We start from the raw sequence: 24,095 nt of genomic DNA, 5'->3' as shown, positions 1-24,095 counted from the left end.
TTGCTTACCTTAAGCGGTCACTGGATCAAACACACAAACAAGCCTAGAAGCAGGAACCAGAAAGCCACATCAGCCCAGGCAGGTTCCCTTTCTACCAGCCTGCAAAGGCAGGCAGTAAATTTGGGCTTAATCACATTGGGTTTATTTTTCCAATGCACCAGCAGAGCTTCAACCTGAAGCCTGAAGCACATTTTCACTGAGAACAGCCTGTAGCAAGCAATAGCTATAGAGACCACCCATTAGAAGGGTGAGAGACTCCAGTTGTTTGGGGAATTTCCTTGAAGACTCAACACAGCAACTGCTCTCTAAATTCTTGTTCCTCTGTCACATCTTCAAAGAAAGCAGCAGCTACTCTTTTATATGGAACATAATCCTATCAGTGAATGCTTAAGCACGGACTAAAATACCTACAGATTAAACCTTTGGGCCATGGATGGGCTGCCCTCAGTCCCAGATGAGCAAGAGACACCAAACATGTCTCACTGCTGACCCACAGGGCAGGAGCCAGGCTGGGGCTTCAACTGGGCAAGAACTGCAGGCAGGGAGGGAGCTTCACTAACTGAAAGAAAGTGAGGTGGTAGTAGAGTTTAATCACAGCAAAGCTGAAATGCCAGCAGTGAAACCACTGCTTGGGGCTGTGGTCTGTCCCCACATCTTCTGGGCTGGGGCATAGTTTCATCCCCACTGGCTCCCCAGACCCCTGGCTGTGTGGATCTACCACCCCTGGCTTTGTGGCTGTACCTGGACGTATTTTTCCCTCCCAAGCTGCACTGAGAAATGCTGGACTTTGTATTTAAGGGTGTAGCTGGCTGTGGAATTTGGGACAGGATCTGTGAGCAACTCTTCCATCAGATGCCTAGCAAGATCTTGTTTTATTGAGTTTCAATGACCACCGTATCACATATGCCTCATGTGCAAGTAATAAGGATGTTGGCTCCTGGGGTGTCAGGACAAGAAGTGAGTGGAGATTTTGTTTGCTTAACTTCCAAGAGAGTAAATGTAGCCTGAGCTGCTGAAAGTCAAGCTGTTTTATTTTCCTGAGTGATGACTCAGTAATTACACCAGTCATAAAGATTCAAGAAATCGAATTAAGCTTTGCCCTTTCTCTTTACTGGGACTGTAAGAAAAGAAACAACTGAAATGTAGTAACCTACTTCCACAGTTGCACACAGAGAGGAGTCACCTTTTTTCCCCATGTCTCTCTTCCCATTGCAGAGCTAACAGTGGCAAAAGCAATTCTAAAATTACTCACAAAATCAATAAGCATGGTTTTTAACAGACATCAGGAGCTTCTCAGTAAGAATCCATCATTTCACAATTTTTTTACAACAGAAAAATAGGCTTCGATATTTTAAATAGCATTAGAAAGAAGCCTACCACTATAAAGCAATATAAAAATGTTTTAGTTGAGCCATACTTCTTCTGAAAGAAACCAGAAGTCCATCAAGATTGCAAACTGAGGGAGTGAAATAGGATCCATACTAGAAATTACAACTTGTTCTCCTAAGTACCTTTTTCTCACTTTAAAAATATATAGTCTTGCCCAATACTTGGGCATGAATAAAACAATCTGCTATAAAAGAATTTAATTAATATTTTCAAAACAATGTGCCCTTTATCAGATGTTACATTCAACTGAAAATGAAAATTACTTTATGACCCTAATAAATAGTCAGAGATCGACTGTTGCACTGTTACAGACAGCTTAACCACTGACAAAAAAGAATCCCAAAGACAGGAAATGTTTTCTACACATTCAGTTTGGACTTGGGAGCCTTAAGAATTAAAAGTGCTTTTTGTTCTTACAGTGTAGAGGTTTTTCAAGGTTTGGAAAGTGCTAAATATATGCAGCTTATCACTGATTAAAAAACATCTATCAAGAATTGTTTCCCATGACTTCTAAGTGAATAATATTCAGCACAGTCCTACTGTAATAAAATTGAGGGGAATTTTGCAGTAAGGAGCTTATCTTTACCATAAATCTTCCTTCATTATAGCATTTTGTCTGTCAAGAAGGCTTAGCTATAGAATGGCATGCATCTGCCTTCATGACAGATGTGCTATATGGAACTGCTGCTGTTGCCCTTAGTTTCAATGAAGGAGAATTGTGGGTAATTTTCAGAGACTGGCACTTTATCAACCATTAGTATACTTGCCCTCAAAAAAATTTTTGCCCCATGTCAAAAATCTACCCATGTTTTAAGTCCTGTAATGTACAGATTTTGTAGGGCTAGCAGAAAGTAGGAAATAGCACAAAACTGTTCAAGTAGAGGAAGGTTCGGTAACATCACCTCAGTCCTGCTTAATTTCCTTTCTCTGAACTATTTTGGGGTAAAAACCTTCATCTAACATATTCTATCTTCAAGCTCAAATGGGAATTGCCTTCATACTAAAGCCCCTGATGAGAACCCCAGCCATGTGAGGTTGCTGCTTTCCCTGATAAAACAGAATGTTTCTAGGCAGAGGCAGTGCTGCTTCTCAAGCCATGCAGCATGGCTGCAAAGAACCAGGCAAACCTCTCAGAGGGCAAGCCTGAAGGCCATCCTGGCCAAACCAGCCTTAGCAGTTTGGAAGGTTGAACAGTTTATCAATGAGCTAATCAATTTTTCCAAAGAGCTGCTAAATATTAGAGACATTGGGTTTTAATAAAGGCCTTAAATGATGGGGCTCATCAGCCCCCTCGGGTGAGGAAGCTCAGGCCAGGGCTGGAACAAGCCCTGGTGCCTAGAGTATCCATGAGACTGGAAGCAGCCTTGTGAAAGGGAGAAATCCTCTTTCCCATGGAGAGGCCCGAAATCTTATTTTGTCCTTGCAATGGTGCAAAATGCAAAGAGGCAACTGAGCTGTGTTCACACCTCTTCATTGCTTCATGTAGAAATAGCATCAAATAAAAGATATGAGCAGTAAAATTTAACCAGGTTTCTCTGGGAAATACTTAGTGCTCCCAAGGAGTTACTGTTTTTCAAAGTTAAATCTCTCATTCTGTTTCATTTTTCTTTTTAAAATTCCCAGACCAAAGGGAACTCTCTATAGATTAATACACCCCCAAATTTTCAGTATTTCATGTTTGGAATATGAGAGGGAGAAAAATCTCTCTGAAACCTAAATATTTTTCCCCTCTAAAGACCAGACCCATTTTGGGGGAAAATATGCAAAAGTGTTTTCCTTGGGCTGAATGTGGTATGTAGTTTCAGCTTAATGCACGGTTTTATGGCAGCTGTGGAAAATAATCAAAATGGGGGGATATCTGGGAATACTGGCAGATCTTTACTGTGACTGCAGAGCAGATCCTGACACACTATAATACTGTTTTTGTCTTAATCGTCAAAAGTAAGCTATAGAGAACAAAAATTCTTTGTTTGACAGAAAAGCAATTGCTATTTCTTGTAAAACATATAATATATTCCAGAAGACCTAAGGGTTTACTTTTCAATAAGGACAGAAAAAGATGCGCGCCCCACTGTGAGCTCACAGTAAGGCTGTTTCATGTAAAAAGTTGGTAATTAGTCCCTGAGTGAATAAAGTAGAAGAGCTAAGAGACTGATACTTACTGTAGCAACACAAAACACATTTTCTAGCTGCTAAGGATTTAAAGGGTGTGTGGGTGGGAGGGGGGGACCTACTCCTACTCATTTAATTTACAAGCATCTAAACTTCAGAAAATGATTTCTTGCATTAAGCTTAAACATGTGTACTTCAAATTGTTACTAACCGATGTAAAGATCGATAGGAGACATTCCAGTTTAAAAAAAAATATAACAGGAATGAGGAATTATGTGAAAGCATAAGGGATGTCGTGCTGTACACATCAGTAGCAGATTTCACGCTCATTGTACACGACTGCCTTCAGCAGTTACACCAGCATTGCTTGGTGTCTCACCAAGTTAACTCCTTAGCAGTCAAAGGAAATACTTGTAAAACTAAATCTGTTTAGCCAGAGTTACATAATAAATACCAAACACAAAACCAAACTCAAACCACAGGAAAACCATCTACTTAAAACCGAAAGTTATTATTTAATCTCATTTTTTTCACTACCAACCCACACTAAGTACCACCAGTGAAAGCTGTACCATGTTGTTCTACATACATAACTTGAAGTTACTGGAAATAACTTAATAGTCACAAGGTTTCCTTTGTTATTACTCATCGCAACCAGAGCTACAGTTTATGATTCTCTCTCAAAAAAACCCATGTATTTTTTAATTGCAATTATGTGTTCAGCAAACCTATTTTTGATTATATATAAGTATCTCAGGAAAGCTTAGACATGACAGTGGAGTGACAGTGGAGTTTTACACAGTGCTCTCAGCAGATATCCTTTGACTTCTCTCTGTTCAGATTGTCTCATTTGCTTCACTGCAACATTCACTGTTAATGTATATGAGATAAGAACACATATCAAAAGTCATATGCAGAGATCTTGGTCACTTCACAGAGATTCATCCCAAATCAGGTTGCCTCTACATCCCTACTATTGTAATTGCAGTCCTGAAGAGATCTACACACAAACAAATTGTGTAGTGATGACCTAAACTGTGATTACTTGGACTGTCTCTGATTCAGTATAGAAAGTAAGGAAAAGCTACATATTGTCACTGGTTAACTAATAACATCTTGTTTACAAGCACTGAGCTTCACCCCAAATAGCAAGAATTTGTTTAGAGGAAAGACATTAAAAGTATTTCCCCAGGCTGAATGTGGCATAGGAGCCCAGAACTACTTTTTGTTTACTGTTAGTATCAACTGGACTTGTTTTTACATCCTGGCTGCAGTGCTTATGTTGCCACATGTGAGTATTGAAATCACTGTCTCTTGAGATGAGGAAAGAAAACAGTGCAGACCTTCCCCTGCAGTTCTGCAATGCTCACACTGCACTGGTGAACCCACTACCAGAATCCACTGATCATCTGTTTGGGGCTAACACATAATACATAAAATATTATGCCTCCTCTTGACTTGAAGTATGGCATCAATACAGCTAAAACAGAAGAATATGTGACTCTAAAACACATATTAAATTTGCCACTTTTGTAGAAATATATTTAAATTTTGCAATTATCAGATTTTGTTTCTTTTTTATCTCTGTAAAAATTTATCTTGTGATTTTTCAATAAATGTATAACCCATACAATAACATTTAAACAGGGGGTAAAAATAATAATGAACCTGGTTTTCCAAGAAGCCAGCACAATCTCATACACACTATGGCTCAAAATAGACAAGAGCAACAGAAAGATGCCCTTTGAATTTGAAAGGGGTTGAATCAGCTAACAGTTTGTAAAACTTCCTGACTTTTAAAGTTATTTTTACAGAGGGAAGAAGTTCCAAATACTGATTCTGAAATCATCATACATTTTACCTTGCTGTTTAACAGTTTAATCTCCAGCACAGTCCCTGTTTTCTGTGGGAGTTTTTGTATTCTAGCAATTCATTCATGCTTATATTTTGCATCTGAAACAACCTATTTAAGCTAATTGTGATAGGTGATACCGTTTCTTTTTTAACTATAAAAATATGCTTAGAATGCCCAATTTTTAAACCAGGTTACACTAGCTACAAAATATCTTGGGAATTTTCTGTAGGTACATAAAATTATCAACAGCTATATTTTGTATAAGAAAATGTCCAGTGTAATACAGGAAAACATGATTATCCAAAGATCTCCAGAGACACTGGCAAAAAGACTTTGGATAAATGAGTTTGAATAACTAAGGGACCAAGCGTAGCAGCTTTGAAGTTTCCTCTTCACTTGGGATAATGTAAAGTTCAGATGATTCTTGTTGGGCAGCCATCACAAGTTCTGTATTACTGGCAAGCTCCTTAAGTCAGCTAGCAAAATTCTGGTGGATGTTACATCCCCCGTTCCCAAACAAGCAGCACAAATCCAGGAGTCACTCACTTCATTTCCACAGTGAAACTGGGACAGGAAAGAGGCAGGCAATAACAACCCCAGCAGGAAACACTGGCCCCGGTTCATGCAAGAGGGAATCCAACGAGCAGCTGGCAGCCAGCACATTCCAGAGGGGCTCCTGCTCAAAGCCTGGAACTCAGGCTCTGGAGGCCGTGCGCACTGCCACAGCTGCCACCAGGATCTAGGCATTTTTCCTACCCTCTTGCTCTAAAGACAATGTTGTCCTCCTCCAACCGTTTCCCTCATGTTCCAGCACAAAGTTATTGCAGAAGCCAGTATTTGCTCTGTTTAGAGCATTTGTAGGAAAAGCTGCAGTGAGACTCAATTGACACAGCCTCCCAGGCTCCTGATCGGGTGACCAACGTGTGTTCCTGTTTTGCAAAGGAAAACACTCATTTCCCCACAATCAAAGGCTGGCATTTACAATGAACCAAATTCCGCAAAATTCTCCATCTCTTGGGCTCCAAGAATATCCACAGATGAACAGATTTGTCTTTATACAAAGTCAATAAGCAGCATAGTTGTGCCCAGTAGCACCACGCTTCAGCCTTACAAGAAAGTGCTACAGTACTCTACTAATGGTAAAAATGATCAAACACAACCAAAACAAGCTCTCCCAGCAAGTGCTCTCTAATCAGCTCCCTCTTCCTGCATTAGAGCAGCACTCTAATTTACAAGCTTTAGAATAACTTCTGCATTCACCAGACATGTTAAAAGACAATTTCATCTGAGTGTTTTTTATACAGGGGAGCAAACAATGAGGAGATAATATACTGGCATTTATCTCTGACCAGCATTTCTGAGCTTGAACTTGCTGTATAGGAACAGAAGATAATCAAATAGAGGCAGAGTGAACAAACTGTACCTGGGGTGCTGATGTAAATGCCCCGTTGTCCAATACCAGAAAAAAAAAATCAGTGTTGGATTTCAGAAACCATATGCAGGTTAAAGGGCACCATTCTTATCTAGTATTCCACCCAAAGGACAATGATTTCATTTTATAAAGATCATTAGTCAGTGAAATATATATTTTAGAGAGTTTCTAGTAGGGAATATTATTTTGGCAGTCACTGGAGTGTACCAGATGGTTCATTAACATAGGCTAGACAAGTCAAAGGCTTTCAGAATCATTTTGAAAATGTCAAACAGAAACAAGAGCACTGTCACTTTTTATTAGAATTAACTACATCATACCCTGGACACAGATTTCACCTTGGGTCAGAAAAATTAATACAGAATTATATGAATTGTGTAACATAGTAGGTTAAAGATAGGGCTTCCTCTTGGGACTCATTTGCTAGCAATATATTATGGTCTTCTACTTTAGGAATCCTCAACCTTTCTTTTTGTTAGCTATGAAAAGAGCTGACCTTGCTCAGACTCCATTGGTGTCTAATTGATTTGAGGTATATGCAGAATTTCAACAAGACACTCCACTAAAGCTCTTTTGTGATCATTTTCCCAGGAAAGTTGGCAAAAGGGTTCACTGAATATTCAGCAGCTTGTAAAGTATGCTTTTGTCAGGAGGCAAAAAAAGCTCCATCCATTTAGTGAAACACTGACTTCATAAATAGGAATTAAAATGCAACTGAATTGTTACCTGTTTTTTTTTTTATTATTATCATTCAGATGTCAAAAATCTCGAGAACTTCCAGCTTGTGGAAGGTGTTCAGGAACAAGTGAATGCTGCTCTGCTGGACTACACCATGTGTAATTACCCACAGCAAACAGACAAATTTGGGCAGCTTCTCCTGCGACTGCCAGAAATCCGGGCCATCAGTATGCAGGCCGAAGAATACCTCTATTACAAACACCTGAACGGGGATGTGCCCTGTAATAACCTTCTCATTGAGATGCTGCATGCAAAGAGAGCATAAATTATACCCATTAGAGCTTCTGCTTTCAAGGAAAAGAAATTATTCTGAACTGCTCCAAGCAACACTAATTAAAACGTGGTTTTAAGACTTTGCAAAATGGTATAATAATCAAATACTAATAGTAAATAAGTGATGTATCAGGGTATTTGTATTGCAAACTGTGAATCATATGCTCCACATCCCCAGAGGAATCTATATAGGACTTTATACTGGAGTGAACTTACCAAGTGGATACCATCACCAATGTCAACAAGAAAAAGGACAGAATGATCGTTGTATATTTAACTCTGCTGATTGCCAACATGAAGAAACCTAGGTGAAAAAAAAAAACCTGATCTGTATTATTGAGCTAAGATGGTGGGGAATTTGAGTGCACTAAATTCCTTCACTGCATAGGACTCGTAAAACAGTTACAACAGATGCAAACCTGCATCTACAGCATCTTCTGTCATCCTTGCAGGGACCCAACACTTACTTTGTGCTAAATGATGTGGCATCCATTGAACAAGCTGTAAGAGAGAGCTGGCCTAGGCACTGCTGTGTGCTGTGGCCACCAAACCCTCCGAGGCTCCTAGGAAATCTTTACCCAGTTAGCTTGGCATTCTTAACTGTGTTCTGAAGTTTGTTTTGTCACGTGTTCATGTTGTTCTACCAGGCAGTATCCCTCTTCTACTGCTCCTATCAGATAGCTGTTAACCAGCTAAGGAAATACTCCAAAATAAATTAGCTAATTCAACTGCTTACCAACCAGCTGCTAAAAGATGACTCCACTATTTATTCATGGCTGTTTCCAAATTAAGAAAATAGAGATATTTCAGCCATCCCAAACAATACTTTCTTTGACAAGAAAATAGAAATTAGAACACCAAATACTGGTGTTAAAAAACTAAAAAACAAAATAATAATAACTTTGTGATAAAAGAAGTGACAAGTGAACTGTACAACTGGATGACGCCATGGAGCTTATTAAGAAATAATCTTTAAAATTGCCAGTAATTTGGAAACTAAATTTCAACTCAAACATCCAATATCTAATGAAACTTCCTGTTTTCAAAGTTAGGTAATATACCTATTTTACACAAAGAAAGAAGAGTGATACTGCTGTGTCTGTGTAGGCCAAAGTCTGCTGCAGAACAAATATTAGAAAAGAACAAACACTTCTCTCTCTGTCCAAATGAAGATATCAGTATTAACATGTAGTGCCACATTTATAAGTCTTGCCTTATTTCATTACCCTTAAAGGTAACTGCGCAGGTGTAGATCAAGATACATTTCAAAATAAAGTATTAATCTCTAGCATTAACAAAAACATAGTGTTTACATTCTTTAGGTCCTGTGGGGAAAAAACTGTGATAAAATTGCAGAGCAGTGATTTCCTTATTATTTCTTTTAAATTGGTAATTATTTTACCAGTACTTAATTACTGTATGTCGTGAGACACTAAAATCAATAGGGGTATTTGATTTTTACTTTAATTTTTGAGATTATCGGCTGCACAATCACTTGTAGAAACTGTATAAAATCCTAATACTTTAATTTTTTTCATGAAGATTGCTGGCTTTTGAATAGTTTATTTATATTGTATATGATAGTTTTCACTGTAGACAATTATAATGCTAATTTATTGTTCTTTGGTTTCATCTTTATATAAGATATAGCCAGAATGAAGAAGCCAAATATATGTGTTTACTGTAGCATGTCTTCAAGTTAGTGGAACATAGTTCAGGGACACAGAAGGGTCTTTACAAATTAAAATCATTCACTTGATTAAATGTCTGTAAATCTTCATAATCCTAAATGTAGTTTATTTAAATCTATTGTAAATTATGTGAGTTGTAACTTTTTCTGTTTCATGTGAACTTGAAAAGGTGCATTTCTCTCACTTTTGTCCAACCATTCATATATTGTATACCAAAGACATCAGTTATTGCATCTGCATTAGTACGAAGCACACTATTTCAATTGCCTGTATTAATCAGCTCTAATATTCTGTCCATGCATAGGGTACCAACACAGCAAAGCCAAGTGTCTGCAACTCCTACATGCCTGTCTTGTACCACAGCACACATGTACTGCCCTACAGACAGCGAGCAAACCGCGCACAGCCCCTCAGCATCCCCCAGGGCAGACAGAAGCATTATTTAAATACCAATGCCCTCCCTCAAACAAACAAAATTAACAGTAAAGTGCAGGTGCCATTGATGGTGGCTGTGAAATACATGAACAAGATAAGTGTGGTCATTCTTTCCTTTCAGAAAGAAAAGTGAAGCATTATTTCAAGTGTTCGCATTCTGTATTTTCTTTTTTTTTTCTATTGAAATGCTACAGTGAACTTCACTGAATATTAAGGAAAAAGCTGAAAAAATATTGCTAACTATTCATAGCACCATTATCCATATACATGACAGAAGAATTAAAATAAGAATGTAGAAGAAAGGAACAATTTAGGTTCATGAAAATGGTTTCAGATAATCGAACATATATTTGCCCACATCTGGGGTTCCAAGAACCCCATCGTATTGCCCGAAGTACACGAACAAACCAAAACAAACCACAAAAAGAACCCACTCACGTTAATTGTTAACTACTTTGTAACCAAGCATTTTCTTCTGACTGCCTTATTGATTACAGGATATATTAGTAAAAGCAGACTAAAATTCAAAAGGTTTAGCTTTGGCTGGTTTATTATAGTTGTTCTGTGTTTGTAAACAGACAATCTGTAAAGTATGATTATTTGTATTACAGATGTTCTGCAGCTGCCTTGGATTTAAATCCATGCAACTCTTAGAATGTGCAGTGAGTTACTTGTTGAAGTTGAAGTTCTCTTACTGTATCAGTGAAATACATATTGTCATGTCAGTTCTTGCCAAGAGTTTCTCATCACCAATGGGATTATTTTTTTCAGTATTTCAATAAATATTGATATGCCCGTGCTGATTACTTTATAATTTTCTTTATAATACCATCATTTCACTGAAATGAAGTATCAGTCAAAAATCAGTTATTCAGAAGAGGAGAGTAAAATGCAGGAGAAATATGAGCACTAAAGAGGATTTGATACATGTGGAAGACACAAGTGTAGATAGAGAAGATCTTGAAAAGCTCAGACAGCAATGGTGACATTTCCTAGGCTGAAGCCAAGTAAATACAGCTAAAACAGTTTAGAAAAGCTGAATCTCTAATCAAAGAGAAATGTACTGCTTAATACTTCCTAATTAATACCTTTGATCTCATACTGCACACGTAATTTTCACTTTACATGTACCCACAAAGGGTTAAGCAGCCAAAGCATCAGGGAGGGAAAATGACAGAACAAAAGAAAATCAGGTAACAGGATCCAGCAGAGCTCAGGATAACCTCTCAGCAATGTAAATACATGGCAGGGCCAGGGGCAAACCCACAGCTTCCAACACAACTGCCAGTGCAGGCTGCCAAGGAGACAGATGTTACTGCTACTAGAGGAAAATATTTTCCTAAAGTTGCCCTCTGGCTCACTTGATTGCTGTTCTGAGAGCAGGAGGTGAAGTGGTGCAAGAGAGCTTGTCAGCTGTACCCTACAGTTTTGAGACCGAGTTCAGTGCTTCCCCTGAACTATATGAGAGTTGAAACGGGGCTGTTCTCTCAGGTGCCAAATGTTAATGCTTCAAAGGAAAAAACAGGGCTATAATTAGTTATTTACAAATCCTGCACTTGAATGAAACAAAGCTGGTTTAGTGTTGCAATAGAAGCAGAGTAAAACACAGAGGATTTGGTGGCTTATAAATGAGGAAGGATTATTTTAACTTCTAGGAATCATAACAGAAACCCATGGTTTTGCAGAGACCCAGGGGAGATTTCAGGGTTGATATATTTTAGATAGTTTTCCTTACAAGAGATATATTTTGATGTGATATATTTAGTATACACACTACACATTTAAAGTATGAGGGGATTTATTTTTAACTGAGTTTGACACTGCTTCTGGAACAATCTGCTGTATGTTTTTATTGGAAACATGGAAAGAGTGAGTTCAATGTAACACAGGTCAAGTCAGTACAATACTTGGTGATCTTGACAATTTCCTGGAATACTGAATAACACTCTATTAACCCCTACATTGAAGCCCATAGTCTAAATACATCACAAGAGTTTCAACAATATTTTTACCTTTTTACCAGCAACGGAGTTGCTGGGTTTTTTTCCAGGGAAATTGCATATAGTTGCATCTGTCAGAATTTGGAATGGCAAAAGCATTAAACTGACTAGAAAACCAAGAAAGTTGCAGATAAAACTTTTAGGGGCAGATCCTAGAGCTGTATTACATTATGATACTGGCATGAGCCCAAATACTTCTGCAACAGTCAAGCAAATTCAGTTGCACTTGAGTAGAAAAAAGATTCATCTTCTAAGGGCAATTTGCACTTGAGTAGAAAAAAGATTCATCTTCTAAGGGCAATTTGTCAACAAAAAAAACTTTTCATAAATGATAAGGGTAAAAGAGGACCTGACCCTCAGATGGAATACAGAGTTGATGCCTACTCTGATGCCAGTGGATCTCAGCAGAAGGCAGCAGCACTACAAACTACTTGATAGCTACAGTCTGGTCTGGCACACATTCACACATTGGTGGAACAAGATGTAGATTCTCTGCATCAAGCACGCTTTGCAAACCTTTGGGTTTGCTCCAGTACATAACAGAATGCTCTCAATTTTACTGACAGTTTTGAAGTCTGGCATGCAAGCTTGAACTTGCAATACTAGGTGAGTTTTCAGCATTGCCCAGGAAGGTCCTGACCCATTTCCATTTCACTGTAACTTCTCTAAGTCCTACGTTTACTGCTGTGAACATCCTGTGCGTGCCCCAGGGAATAATTCAGATTTGAGGTAAAGCAAGGTGGTGAAGAACAAGCTCCTGAAGCTGTCTGTATTCATGGAGGCCTAGACCACTGCTGCCCTGCCTCAGCAAGGACTGCAGGGTTTACCATTAGCTGCTGATAAAACAGAGGCCAAAACAAACAGAACTGGAATCAAAATTGTGTCCATTGACATCTTGCCCTTCCTGTGTTCAGGATCAGGGTGTAAATGGGTGAAATGCCTCTCAGGTTGAGGTGCAGCATGTCAGAATGATTCAATCAGAAACACTGATTGCTTATCATGCTGCTGCAGATCAGAACCTTCACAGAGCAGGAGCCTCCCTGTGTGGTGTTCATGTCAATCACCCTGCCACTGATGCTGCTGAACATTAGCTGGATATCACCAATCCAGGCTGTCAGTTGCAATTATGGAGCAAAACAGGGACTCTGCAGCAGAGGGAATAAAGCGTGTTTGTGGGAAGGACCCCAAACAAGCTCCTGTTTGTACAACAGAAAATGCTGACAGCCATTCAGCAGCTGCTGGCATGCCTACAGATGTGTGCACACACCCCACATGCCACCTCTGGGAATTCCTAAAGCATGCTCAAACATCCAGTACTTCTGTTCCTATATAGAATATTTTATGAGGCACAGCTCCCTGAGGGACATAGAGTTTCAGTCATACACACAGCTCAATTCCTGTTTTGCAGTGGTGTCCACCCACTCATATAAGCAGAAGAGTGTTGGTGCAGAATAGCAGAAAGGTGAGGCAGGCATTTCAAATCAATACCCTGGTGTTTTACCTTGCACTACGACAGCTGTCCTGCTCTTTACAACTTGATCAACATGCATCAAAGAAGGGAAGTTCTGCAAAGAGCTCTGCTTCCCATACCAAGGCAACACACTACAACTGTGCATTAAGAGAAGGTCTGTAGGACTGCCTATGTTTGAACTCAACAGTAAAAAATACCAAGTATTGTAAATGTCTGTTATGATTAGTCCATAAACTATAGTAGCGAGCAAAAGAGATAATGGGGGAGGAATAGCTCCAAAAGTGAAATGAAAAAGGAAGCACATGGACATGGAGGAGACACAAAGACATTTATGTTTCATAAATATTTAATCTTGATTCACTTGAAACCTAAAAGAAAAAAATTAAATAAAATATGCTGGATTATTATAATTTCTTTGAAGTATTAAGAAGGCCTAAATGAATTATCATGCATGTATTTTAGGGACCTGCCATAGTAAGCCATAATTTTCATTTAATAAACTTTATTTTATTTTCTTTTTCATTGTATATAAATTTCAGATAAAAAACATGACATGGAATAATTGATTGACTTATTTAATCAATTCATTCAACTCATGCTGTGAAAACAGAAGCTTATTATGGGAGTATGCTTTCATTTAGCATCAAACACTACAGCTGCCTAACAAACTGTGTCAAATTGTTTTTTTCAATTCTCAAATGCAGTTGAAGTATTCCACAGAAATGTTCTACTCTTCCTAAGACCACCTTCCTATGAGTCTCACAATACCTGCATTTGCAGTTGCAGCCTCCTCCCAAGTCCTGCATGCTTTTGCATACAGAACCTCAGTGGTGCTGAACCTGAGAAGGTGGGGCTGGGACACATCCCACAGTTTTTGTATTTTTCTTTGTCTCAGTGTCCCTCCTCTGCTCAGTTGTGTTACTGAAAACCCAGCTGATGTTCCCCACACCCTGCCAGTGAGAGCCCCCATTCTTCACAGGACCCTTCTGTTATGTTCCCACTCCTTTTGTACCACTCAGGTTCCCTCTGCCACATTTCTACTTTAATTTTCCTTTTCTTTGTTACAAAACCAAAACTCATAAGTCAACTTTACCAACGTATCAGGATTTTCAGGAGAGTTTTTAATATGTCAAGGAGTGGGAAAAGTCAAGGACATAAAATTGTCTACATGTCTGAAGCAGAAAAGTGACCACCAATGTCAAAACAGGAAAGCAACTGCTGGGCCTGGTCACAACGACCTGAAGAAGCTCCAGCCAAAAGCAAGACAAGGTCACCAATCAGCCCTCTGTGTCTTGGCTTACAATGACCACTTCCACAGACCTAAACAACCTACAGTCCTTACCAAACATTGTTTTCAGAAAGAGGAAACATCCCAGAATTTTAGTTAAAGAACTGCACAGAAATATTAATAGACTAATCTAAACAGAGCAGTGGCATCTGGACTAGGATTAAACTATTTGAACACAGCCCTTTTTTCACTAATAACATGCTCAGCAATGTTCAGCATAACCAAGAAAATAACCATTGGCAAAAAGAGGAAAGGGAACAAAATACTGCTTTTTTTGTTGTGTTTTTTTGGTTTTGTTTGGGTTTTTTGTTTTGGGGGGGGTTTAATTATTATTTATCAAACTTTGCCCCAATTTTGCCCCTTGGACATATGGCAGAGAAAAAAAAATTTAAAAAAAGAAAACCCATTGTACTTTCTGTAGTGAAACATTGGAGACACCTTTCCATGCTGTCAGAAAAGCTGGCTGGTACCTCACCTGGTGTGCCAGAGTCCTGAGAAGGTCCTGCAGAGCAGCATCAATGGTGTCGCAGTACTGTCTTGTTCAGGATGGAGCAGCAGCTCCAAGGAGACAACAGGGGCACTCACTGGAAGCAAACACTGCACAGCTCAACTGCTCCCCATGTGATGGCACAGCACATCAGTGTCAGCAGCTGCCAGCCTGGAAACACAGACAGGAGGGAGATTATCTGCAGCTCTAGAACTGTGTTTCCCCATGTATATACTTGGAAGTAATTAATAGCACAGAATCACTGTTTGCTTATTGCCTGTGGGAGCTGTGAAGAAAAGAACAGAATTTTAGTAACAGGTATTTTCAGATATTTAGACTATAATTGATTTATTAAAGGATCACTTTACTGATGCTGTTAGCTTCACTTCTCACCAAATTTTTTTAATTTACATTTTGGCTCTGTTAGGAGGATGATTTCATGTGACCAACTACGCACAGAAATAATATACACAAAACAAGAAAAAAGCTCCAGAAAGGAAATGATCACTTCAGGGTGATAAAATCGAGGCCAAGAACACAAGAAAAACCCTGTTTTCTTCCTGGTAATTTCTTTATAGTTGTTCTGCTTTGTTTTAATGTCTTCTCATGAAAGCTGTAAGTAATACAATACAATACCATTGTAGCCAGGAAGAAAATGGTAATTTGTTTGTAGTTTAAAGAACTATTTTAGAAAAAAACATATACAGACATAATTGACATGTTCCAGAAGTTGGATAAAAGAGTGAAAATTCTCTCCATTTTAAAAAGTATTATTCTTAATTTTTATTATCATTATTATGATTTTGTATGTATAATAGTGTATATATATATATATATATATATATATATATATATATATATATATATATAAAACTCTGTTCTGTTTCAATAGGTCTGTCAGTCATGAGGTATTTGAAGCACAGGTCTGTATTTCAGCTTATATGAAAGTTGTTTTCTGGAGATCCAGAGCACACAACCCAGGAATTCATAATTCTCTTCAGTCACAAACTTGCCTGCAATCCCTGAAAATGCCCAGGATGCATTGCCTTGATCCTCCCACCTGTAGGACACAGCCAAGGCTGACCTACATCCTGTGCTGTTCCAGAAAGACAACAATCTCAGTAACACTTCAAACCTGAAAGAAACACAAAAAATAGCTGCTAAGTGGTATCAAGACATGACACCTCTGGTGTATCCACCCTGGAGGGATGCTGGCTAGCTCCAGAGCATCCAGGCTGCTCTGGAAGAGTGCCCTTGGGAAGCTGGATTTACCCAGTAGTTTTGTGTGCATGTCCCTGCACACAGTAAAGTGGCTTTGGAGATGCTGCTTTATTGACAGACTCCCTCTGTCCCAAGGTATTCAGAAAGGAAAGAGAAAGAAGCAAAAAACAAGTCAAGCTCTCCTGGGAGGAAACACAAATGAGAACAAATTCCCTCTTTCTGTTTCAAAGGATTTTTCTTCAAGTTATTTGATATAATTTCTGTGAAATGTAAGCAGAGATTTCAACATATTTCTTCTGAGAGTATTAGTCTCTCTGACAACTCTCTCACTCTCCCCCCTCTGATTTCCCCAAACACATGATGTGCAGTGGTCGGCGTGCTAAAGTTAAGTGTTCCTCCCTTAGGTCATTATTTCCACTCTTTAATTGTTCTTTTAACCTTCTGTAGTATCATTGTTATCCAGACTGTGTTGGTGCTGCTTTCCAAACACAGATGAGTAACAGTTCCTGCCCTTAAGAGTGTATATTCTCGAAATAAACCTTTCAAATTCTCCACCCAAGACAAAACACACCAATTACAGCTGTAAGAGTCTTCAAAGGTTTTTCAAAGTCTCTGAATTCCTGTTTCTGACATGAAGCCAAATACACATCTTTTATTAACATAAAACTAAGCAGGGCCTTTTCCAAGAAACTGAGCTTGTGTTACAAAACTGAACTTAAGGATGTGAACTTCCCCAGAAATAAATCCCTTGAGTTTCAGACCTTTGCCATGCCTCATTCCCTAGCCACCACCTACCTCTGGAACTACAAAAGGATCTCTGTGCCCCAGCCCAGGCTGTTTAAAAGCAGCACTTACATGGCATGTGTAGAATAGATACAACCACCAAGACATTGCTGATGGAAACCTTTCTGTTTTCCAGCCAGGATGCTAAAAGGTAGTTAGCATACCTGTTGCACAGATCAGTAAGAGTGGAAAAGATAAAAAGCAAGGCTTAAAGAGAAGCCCGGCAAAATCACAACAGAAGTGCAAACAATGTAATTAATTAAAGTAAACCAATTAGAGCAAATAAAGTAGTTGAGAATTACTCAGGGCAGTCAATTCATTTTCTTATACTGAAATTTATTTCCACAGCCCATTCACATAACAGAGTTTATTTGGTTTCTCTTCCCTGACACACTGCAAATTGGAAACCTCCCAAGCCAATCCACAGAAGAGTGCACTTTTCTGCAAGGAAGAGCCAGGAGGGAGGATTGCATGGGTATGATTAAAATAAAAAAGAAAAAAAAAAAAAGAAAGGAAAAAAAAAAAGAAAAAAAAAAGAAAAAATTGGGTTAGGAATAGGTCTCATTCTGTATTTGCTGTCAAATACAAGACAGAGATGTCTTTGGTGATATCAACACATTTTAAAACCTCTCTCAACAAAACTGATCTTTGATCATTACTTGTAGGTTGATGGCTACTTATTCTCCTGATTTGTTTTGCTAGTGTGTCATTTCTCCTAAACCACACTAAAAATGCCTATGCAAGCCATGGGAGAACATTTCCACAGCACCTGATGTGCAAAAATTTTACTGCTGAGCTTTCAGAGGCACTTGGTTCACCATGCAACTACTCAACTGGGTTGCTGAACTGTAAGAAAAGACATCATTAAGTGAAACAGTTGATGAGGGGACTTGCCTCATTGGGTCTCAGTGGTTACAGTTATAAGGAACTTCTTGTGCAGCTAACAGATAGAAAATCTATGCTGATTTCCCAAACCGGCCTCTCTTGTCAAAGAGATAAACATGGCAGCTTCTAGTAATGCATATTTTCAGGAAGATCACATTTGCACACACAGCCAGCACTGACATCGATAAATTATGCTACAACATTTGCTGGGACCCCATATCAAACTACTACAACGAAAGTTCTGAGAGTTCCACTGATTGTCAAGAATTTACTCTCAAAATCCATTGTAACCTTGCAGTGCAGCCAGATAAATGCATTGAAACATTGTATTCCATTTCAAAAAGCAATACAACATCCCTTAAAAGTTCATAAAAGTTTATGCTTCATTACTAAGGTGCATCTCCAGGGCAGCAGTCACAGAGGCCATCAGACTCTCCTCCCTGCCCCACCTCCTTGCTTTGAAATGCCCCCTCAGGAGACTGCCTGGCCACCCCTTGCCAGAGCTGGTCAGGACAGCAAGCAGAGCAGGACTGTGCCCAGCTGTCCTTCCCCATAGAAGGAAGTTACCAAACATTTTAGAAGCATTAAGCCTGTGAAAACAGAGTAAAAATAATGGATTATTTTACAATATTAAAGCAAATGTGTCAACAATATGGTAACTAAATTCATCTGTAGAAGAGGAGACAGGTTCCTGGAACACAAATTCCAAGTTTCCTTGAAGAAAGCAGACAAATCTGGAAATACATCCCTCAGAAAATTCTGCTTTGGACCTCCTAGTTCAACAACAGCTAAGAGTAAGTCTCCTTTCTTCTTTGACTCTGCCAAGGGTTCAAACTACACAACTCCTGGGGAGGGTCCTCAGGTGCCTCACGTTCACAGGTTCCTCAGAGAGGAACCACTGTTCCAGAGGGACACTTAACATTGTAAACACACCATAAGGACTGCATCAACCATAGGACCATGTGACTGGTGCCATATGATTTGTAAAGTAAAGCCACAGAGCACAGCTATTACAGCTCTTCAAAAGAGTGCATTTCAAACACTAAGTGTGTTCACACTCTAGCTCTGGATGATGCAACACACAGGAAGTACGTTAAGAATGAGAGAGTTTTCCATCACCTTGCCTCAGCAGTGAGTGCTTTTGTGTTCAGAGAAGGTGAAATACAGCATGTCTACAATTGAAATGTCCTGCTCTCTAATAATAAGGTACTGATATTACCTGTATGATAGTGTAAAAAAAACCCAACCCTAATTAAAGAAAACAAAACACTAATTTCATCCATTGCACAGGAAACTGTATGTTAATCATTAGCACGACAAAACCCTGACGTAGGGCTGAGTCTCTAGCTACTACCACAATAAGCATTTGAAAAGGTTTTATGCTTAATAAAGGAATAGCAGGCAAGAAACAGCCCTGCTTTCATACTTCTCTCCATTACTTCCCTTATGAAACAGTTCAGTCCCTTTCTTGATTCAGGCTCTACTACTTTCATTATTTTGCTACCTCCTGTCTTAATTTTAATCAGCAAAAGCTAGATAATAATCACAGAACAAAAGGCAGTTTTCTGGGAGTCCATTTACCCATCAGCTCCAAGTCTGTTGACATGTCACTAAACTGTCATTAAAATAATTGCTTCTAATACTAGGTTATACATGACTCCCAGTCAAAGACTACAGCAACTTGTATAAAATACACTGCTGTACTGTAGGAACAAAGCATTGCTTCTCAAACAATTCCTTTAATACTTATATAAATTCCACAGATGGAATTTATATTAATTAAGGGATGGAACCTACCCAGGGTGTTTTAAACAGTATATTTCTGAAATAAGGGAATTGTGGGTCTACTACTGGTCTTATCCTGCAGTATCACCAAGCACAAATAGCTTTCACAGCCCTTTTTACACAGCCATCCCTAAAGGAACAGGTTCAGTCAATACAATTAAATTTCTATCATCTTAGAATGTTTTGGGTCAGAATAGCCCTTTAAAGAAAGTCTAGGTATCACTGAGGTGATGCCAAATTCCCATACCATGCAGGGATGCCATCTAATCCCAGACTTAGTCACTTGGTATCAGTTCACACCAAGCTTTGAAGCAGAAACACAGAGAAATTACCTCTCATAACCAGCTTCCCAAGATTTTTTTCAAGCTCTGCACCTTGGTTTTCATAAATAAGCCTGTAACAAAATGGAACACAAAGCCAAGGTCATACCAGCACTATTAAAGAACAGCAACACAACTTTTTAATATCAGCTTTCATGCTGCAAAACACTGTTCTGCTGGCATGAAAAATATACAAATCTATATATGCAGATTGCTCTTAACATCCCTAGTTACCTGCTGCTTCTAATGAGAGATGCCTAGAATACTTACTAACATAATAATTTCCTGTACTTACAGACAAGAGTGATGACAGGATCAGAAGAAATTAGCCACTGCAGTAACTATTGCAGAGCTTAACAGATAACAAAAAAAAAAAACAAAACAAAACAAAACAAAACAAAACAAAAACAAAAAACCCAAAACCAAAAACAAAACAAACAAAACAAGACCTCAGCCAAGATAAAATGCAGTCTGCTAATCACTGTGAGTGCATTGTAGCACAGTAGCTGGCAAGTCCATGCACAGTGTCTTCCACAGGTTATGTCTGGGATAACTGCAGGTGCAATCTCAGCTCTGCACAGGCAGTGCAAAACCACCCAGCAACAGAAATCTGCTGAGTAGGTTGGATCATTTCTGCACTGACTGGGCAGCAATTAGTGAAGGGTACCTGAAAATGCAACATTGGTATGGTCGTAACTCTGGGAACTTGAGGATTTTCTTGTCCGATTTGGCTTCTTGAATGGCAGGAAGAAAGACAGGGGTCATTGAAGGGAGAAGGTTTGAGTAAATCCTCCATCTCCTTCCCACTTACACTAACAATGCCAATGCCATCTAGTGTTCAAGATACTGTGGTGTAAAAAGTGGGCAAAGTTATGCAAATATTGTATGCTGTGAAATTTGAAAAATGAAACTTTTTTACTGGATATTTTATGCTTCTCATCATAAAGAGAGAAAGAGCAATTTATACTGGAAAGGATGATTTTCAGTACCTGGAAACGTTCTCACACTTTCCCCACTACAGATTTAGCAAAAAGTGGTATTTTACATCCGCCTCTGCATCCTTCTATTTCTAAAGCATGGCAGAGGGGGAAAAGACTCAATAATGGGCAAATCTTGCATCCAGCTCTATGAATGGCAAAAAAATCCCCAAGAGATTAATTACATTAAACAGCAATATTCAAATTTATTAAAAGTGTACCATTGCAAGTCTGGAGCAATTGTGAGCCGGATTTTCAACAAAACCAGGCAATAAGTAGATTCTATTCAAGGACATACATGCAGTCAGTAACATCCATAACATGACAATACAGGACATTCTAAAAAGGCAAGAGAAAGAAAGTCTGTAAGTATAAACACACGCAACACAAAGACTTTTTGTTAGGGAACAAGGAGGTGAGTATCATCATCAGTATTTAATGTGCTTTATAATGCCTTTTGTTCAAGTTTGATACCACTTTCACAATGAGTGGGATTTATCACTTTGCTTCTCCAAAGCTTGTCTAAAGCTGACTATGTCTAGAAATGTGGTAAAAACAAACTTTGTTAAAAGACTGCTTACCAGAATTTACCTTACTTTCTTTTCTGAAATCAGAAATAGCTGACATATACACAAAAAAACTGATGAATAACTGCTACGACAGAAATATTTAAGTCTGCATAAAACCTACTCAACCTAATTTTCCCAGAAAACATGATAGCACATTGAAAAGAATACTCTGAAAAAAACTTGTCAAGACATTTTTGAAAAATGCTGAACTTGTTCATATAATACCACACACATCACTGTACTCTTTGAAAGGGAATGAATATTCATCATTGCTTCAATAAAGACAATTTCTTCTTCCCTCCCTGTGTTTTCTGTTCATTCAGAGATTTTGCAAGCATACAGCTCCAGCCTTAGTTTTGGTCCCACCCAGCTCAACCCCCCTCTTCAGAAGCTCCTGACATTCAGGTCTTCCTAACTTTTCTTGCACATGAACTTTTAGGTAGAGAAACACTACTTCATACACACACATGCTTGTATGCTAACCCACCCAGCTGGTCATGTTTGGAGTAATGCATCATAAGAGCTATGGCACCTTAATGATGTATTCCATTAATACATCATCAAAGCTATGACACTCTTATGATATATTAGTCTAATACATCATAGCAGTGCTGTATCTTGGACAATGGATTATTCCAAAACACAGCAACAGCCAGAAAGCTCTCAATAGAAGTTTTGTGGGGTTTTCAACCTATTTACATTCTATGAGTTTGGGTGGGGTTTTTTGTTGTTGTGGGGGAGGGGGATTGTTTCTCTCTTTCATTTTAATTTCTCAGAAATAAGCACTTACTAGGGACAGAAGGTCATAACATAAATATTGATATAGCTAAGAAGCTATTTCACAGTCCACTACCTAACCAGCACAACATCCTAACCCACAGTGTGGATCATTGTGCCAGGGCACACACACCTGGGGAAGAGGGGAGTGCTGGTCAAGGCTCCATTCTGCCCTGAGCCCCTGCACACAGTGCTGGGGCATCACCCCTCTGCAGTCACACCCAAATGCTGCAAACAACCAGCTCCTCCTTAAAGCCACCAGCAGTGGCTCTGTAAAATCAAGGGTTTCTTACAGACAACCTTATTCAATAAAGTATTGCCAGAAAAGGGATTTAATTAATTTTAAAAGAATTCACTAATTTAAATCTGCGCTCACATTTGCACTGATGTACCAAAAGGTCTACCAAAACTGTGAGGTGTGCACTCATCACTTATGCACCTGGCACTATCCACCAATGTCCCTCCTCTGCTGGCAACCTATGGAAGAATTTAACAAAATGAAAATTTCATCTTTTTTGTACTCATTTCATGACATAGAACATAGACCATACCAGTGACATGTGTGTTATATTACTAATAGAGGCTATTTACAGAAAGATTGGGGGGGACCTCTTAAATAGAGGTTGCACCCCATTTCAAACCCCTTAAAAAAACTTCAACTGATCATCTGTATCATGCATTTCTATGAGATTTAGAGGCTTTAGTCAGTGCAGATTGTAACATCAATCACCTGGCAAAACAGGTAATGCTGGTAGAGATAAACTAGTCTTTAATTTCTCTGATAATAGTTGCATTTCACTGTTCACATAGAATAGGTAGGTCTGCTCTTGGTGTTTACCTGCATGATTGCCAAAATCACACCAAAACCAGTCTGATCAATGAGTTTATATATCCACAAGATAAAGCAGATCATGAAGGCATGTGTGTTTTGGGAAAGGATATTTTGCAAAAGTTCAAGGTAAAACCAGCCTACACACTGGGACATAACAGAAGATATAAACATAACAAAAATCTAAAATTAAGTGCGTGCAGCAAAATAGAGACAGAAAGGAGAAAAGAGAATTATAGTCTGAGAAGCAAACAGAAAAAGTTAAAAAAATAGAGAGAGAAAAGAAAAAAAGTCCTCACAAATAAACTGAAGAAAAACAAAAACCAAGTTCCTTCCTCAAAAACCTTTCAGAAAAACTGTACCCAAGCAACACCCACAAAGGAAAACTTCAGCCCCTGTGATTTTGTTGTTGCCACTCCTCTAGCACAAACAAAAGCAGAAACCAGAGGATAGGGGCTCTCAGACACATCAGTAACACTGAATGGTGCATCTGAACCTCCCTCTTTCTCATAAAGTTTTACAGGCTTTCAGGTATTTTGGTATTTGCTTGCCTCTGTTTTGAGGGACAAACAAAGGTTTTCCCCCTCTCTCCTAACAGACCTTGCAAGGCATCCAGACTGTCACAGAAGGCAGCAAAGCAGAAGCCCAAGAGCACCTGTCACCCAGGCTCAGAGCCTGGTGGCAGAAGGGAGATCGGCACACAGGTTGCATGAGAAAAGGTGCCCATCACTTTACAGACTACTGCCCCAAACCCTGACAAACTATGAAAATTACACGG

General features: G+C 38.9%; 1 protein-coding gene and 1 long non-coding RNA gene across 10 annotated transcripts in view; one reads left to right on the top strand and one right to left on the bottom strand.

Annotated features, from left to right (window-relative positions):
* NR5A2 (nuclear receptor subfamily 5 group A member 2) overlaps positions 1-10,726 on the top strand; it is an 88,924-nt gene extending 78,198 nt beyond the window's left edge. For both annotated transcript variants that reach the window (XM_021547296.3, XM_021547288.3), the window contains one exon: positions 7,544-10,726. In XM_021547296.3, coding sequence (XP_021402971.1) covers positions 7,544-7,791 — 248 coding nt within the window. In that variant the 3' untranslated portion in view covers positions 7,792-10,726. The remainder of the gene's footprint in view (positions 1-7,543) is intronic.
* The window catches only part of LOC110479802 (uncharacterized), a 70,850-nt gene extending 46,862 nt beyond the window's left edge, over positions 1-23,988 (bottom strand). For all 8 annotated transcript variants that reach the window (XR_014956919.1, XR_014956915.1, XR_014956916.1 and 5 more), the window contains exons 1-5: positions 21,364-23,988; positions 20,178-20,239; positions 16,185-16,306; positions 15,160-15,342; positions 8,016-8,103 (exon numbers count right to left, since the gene is read on the bottom strand). This is a non-coding gene — a long non-coding RNA (uncharacterized LOC110479802). The remainder of the gene's footprint in view (positions 1-8,015; positions 8,104-15,159; positions 15,343-16,184; positions 16,307-20,177; positions 20,240-21,363) is intronic.
* Between the last annotated feature and the right edge of the window lie 107 nt (positions 23,989-24,095).

This window comes from Lonchura striata, chromosome 8 (assembly GCF_050655825.1).
Source record: "Lonchura striata isolate lonStrDom1 chromosome 8, ASM5065582v1, whole genome shotgun sequence".
Classification (NCBI taxonomy): domain Eukaryota; kingdom Metazoa; phylum Chordata; class Aves; order Passeriformes; family Estrildidae; genus Lonchura; species Lonchura striata.
This window is presented reverse-complemented; position numbering and strand designations above follow the sequence as displayed.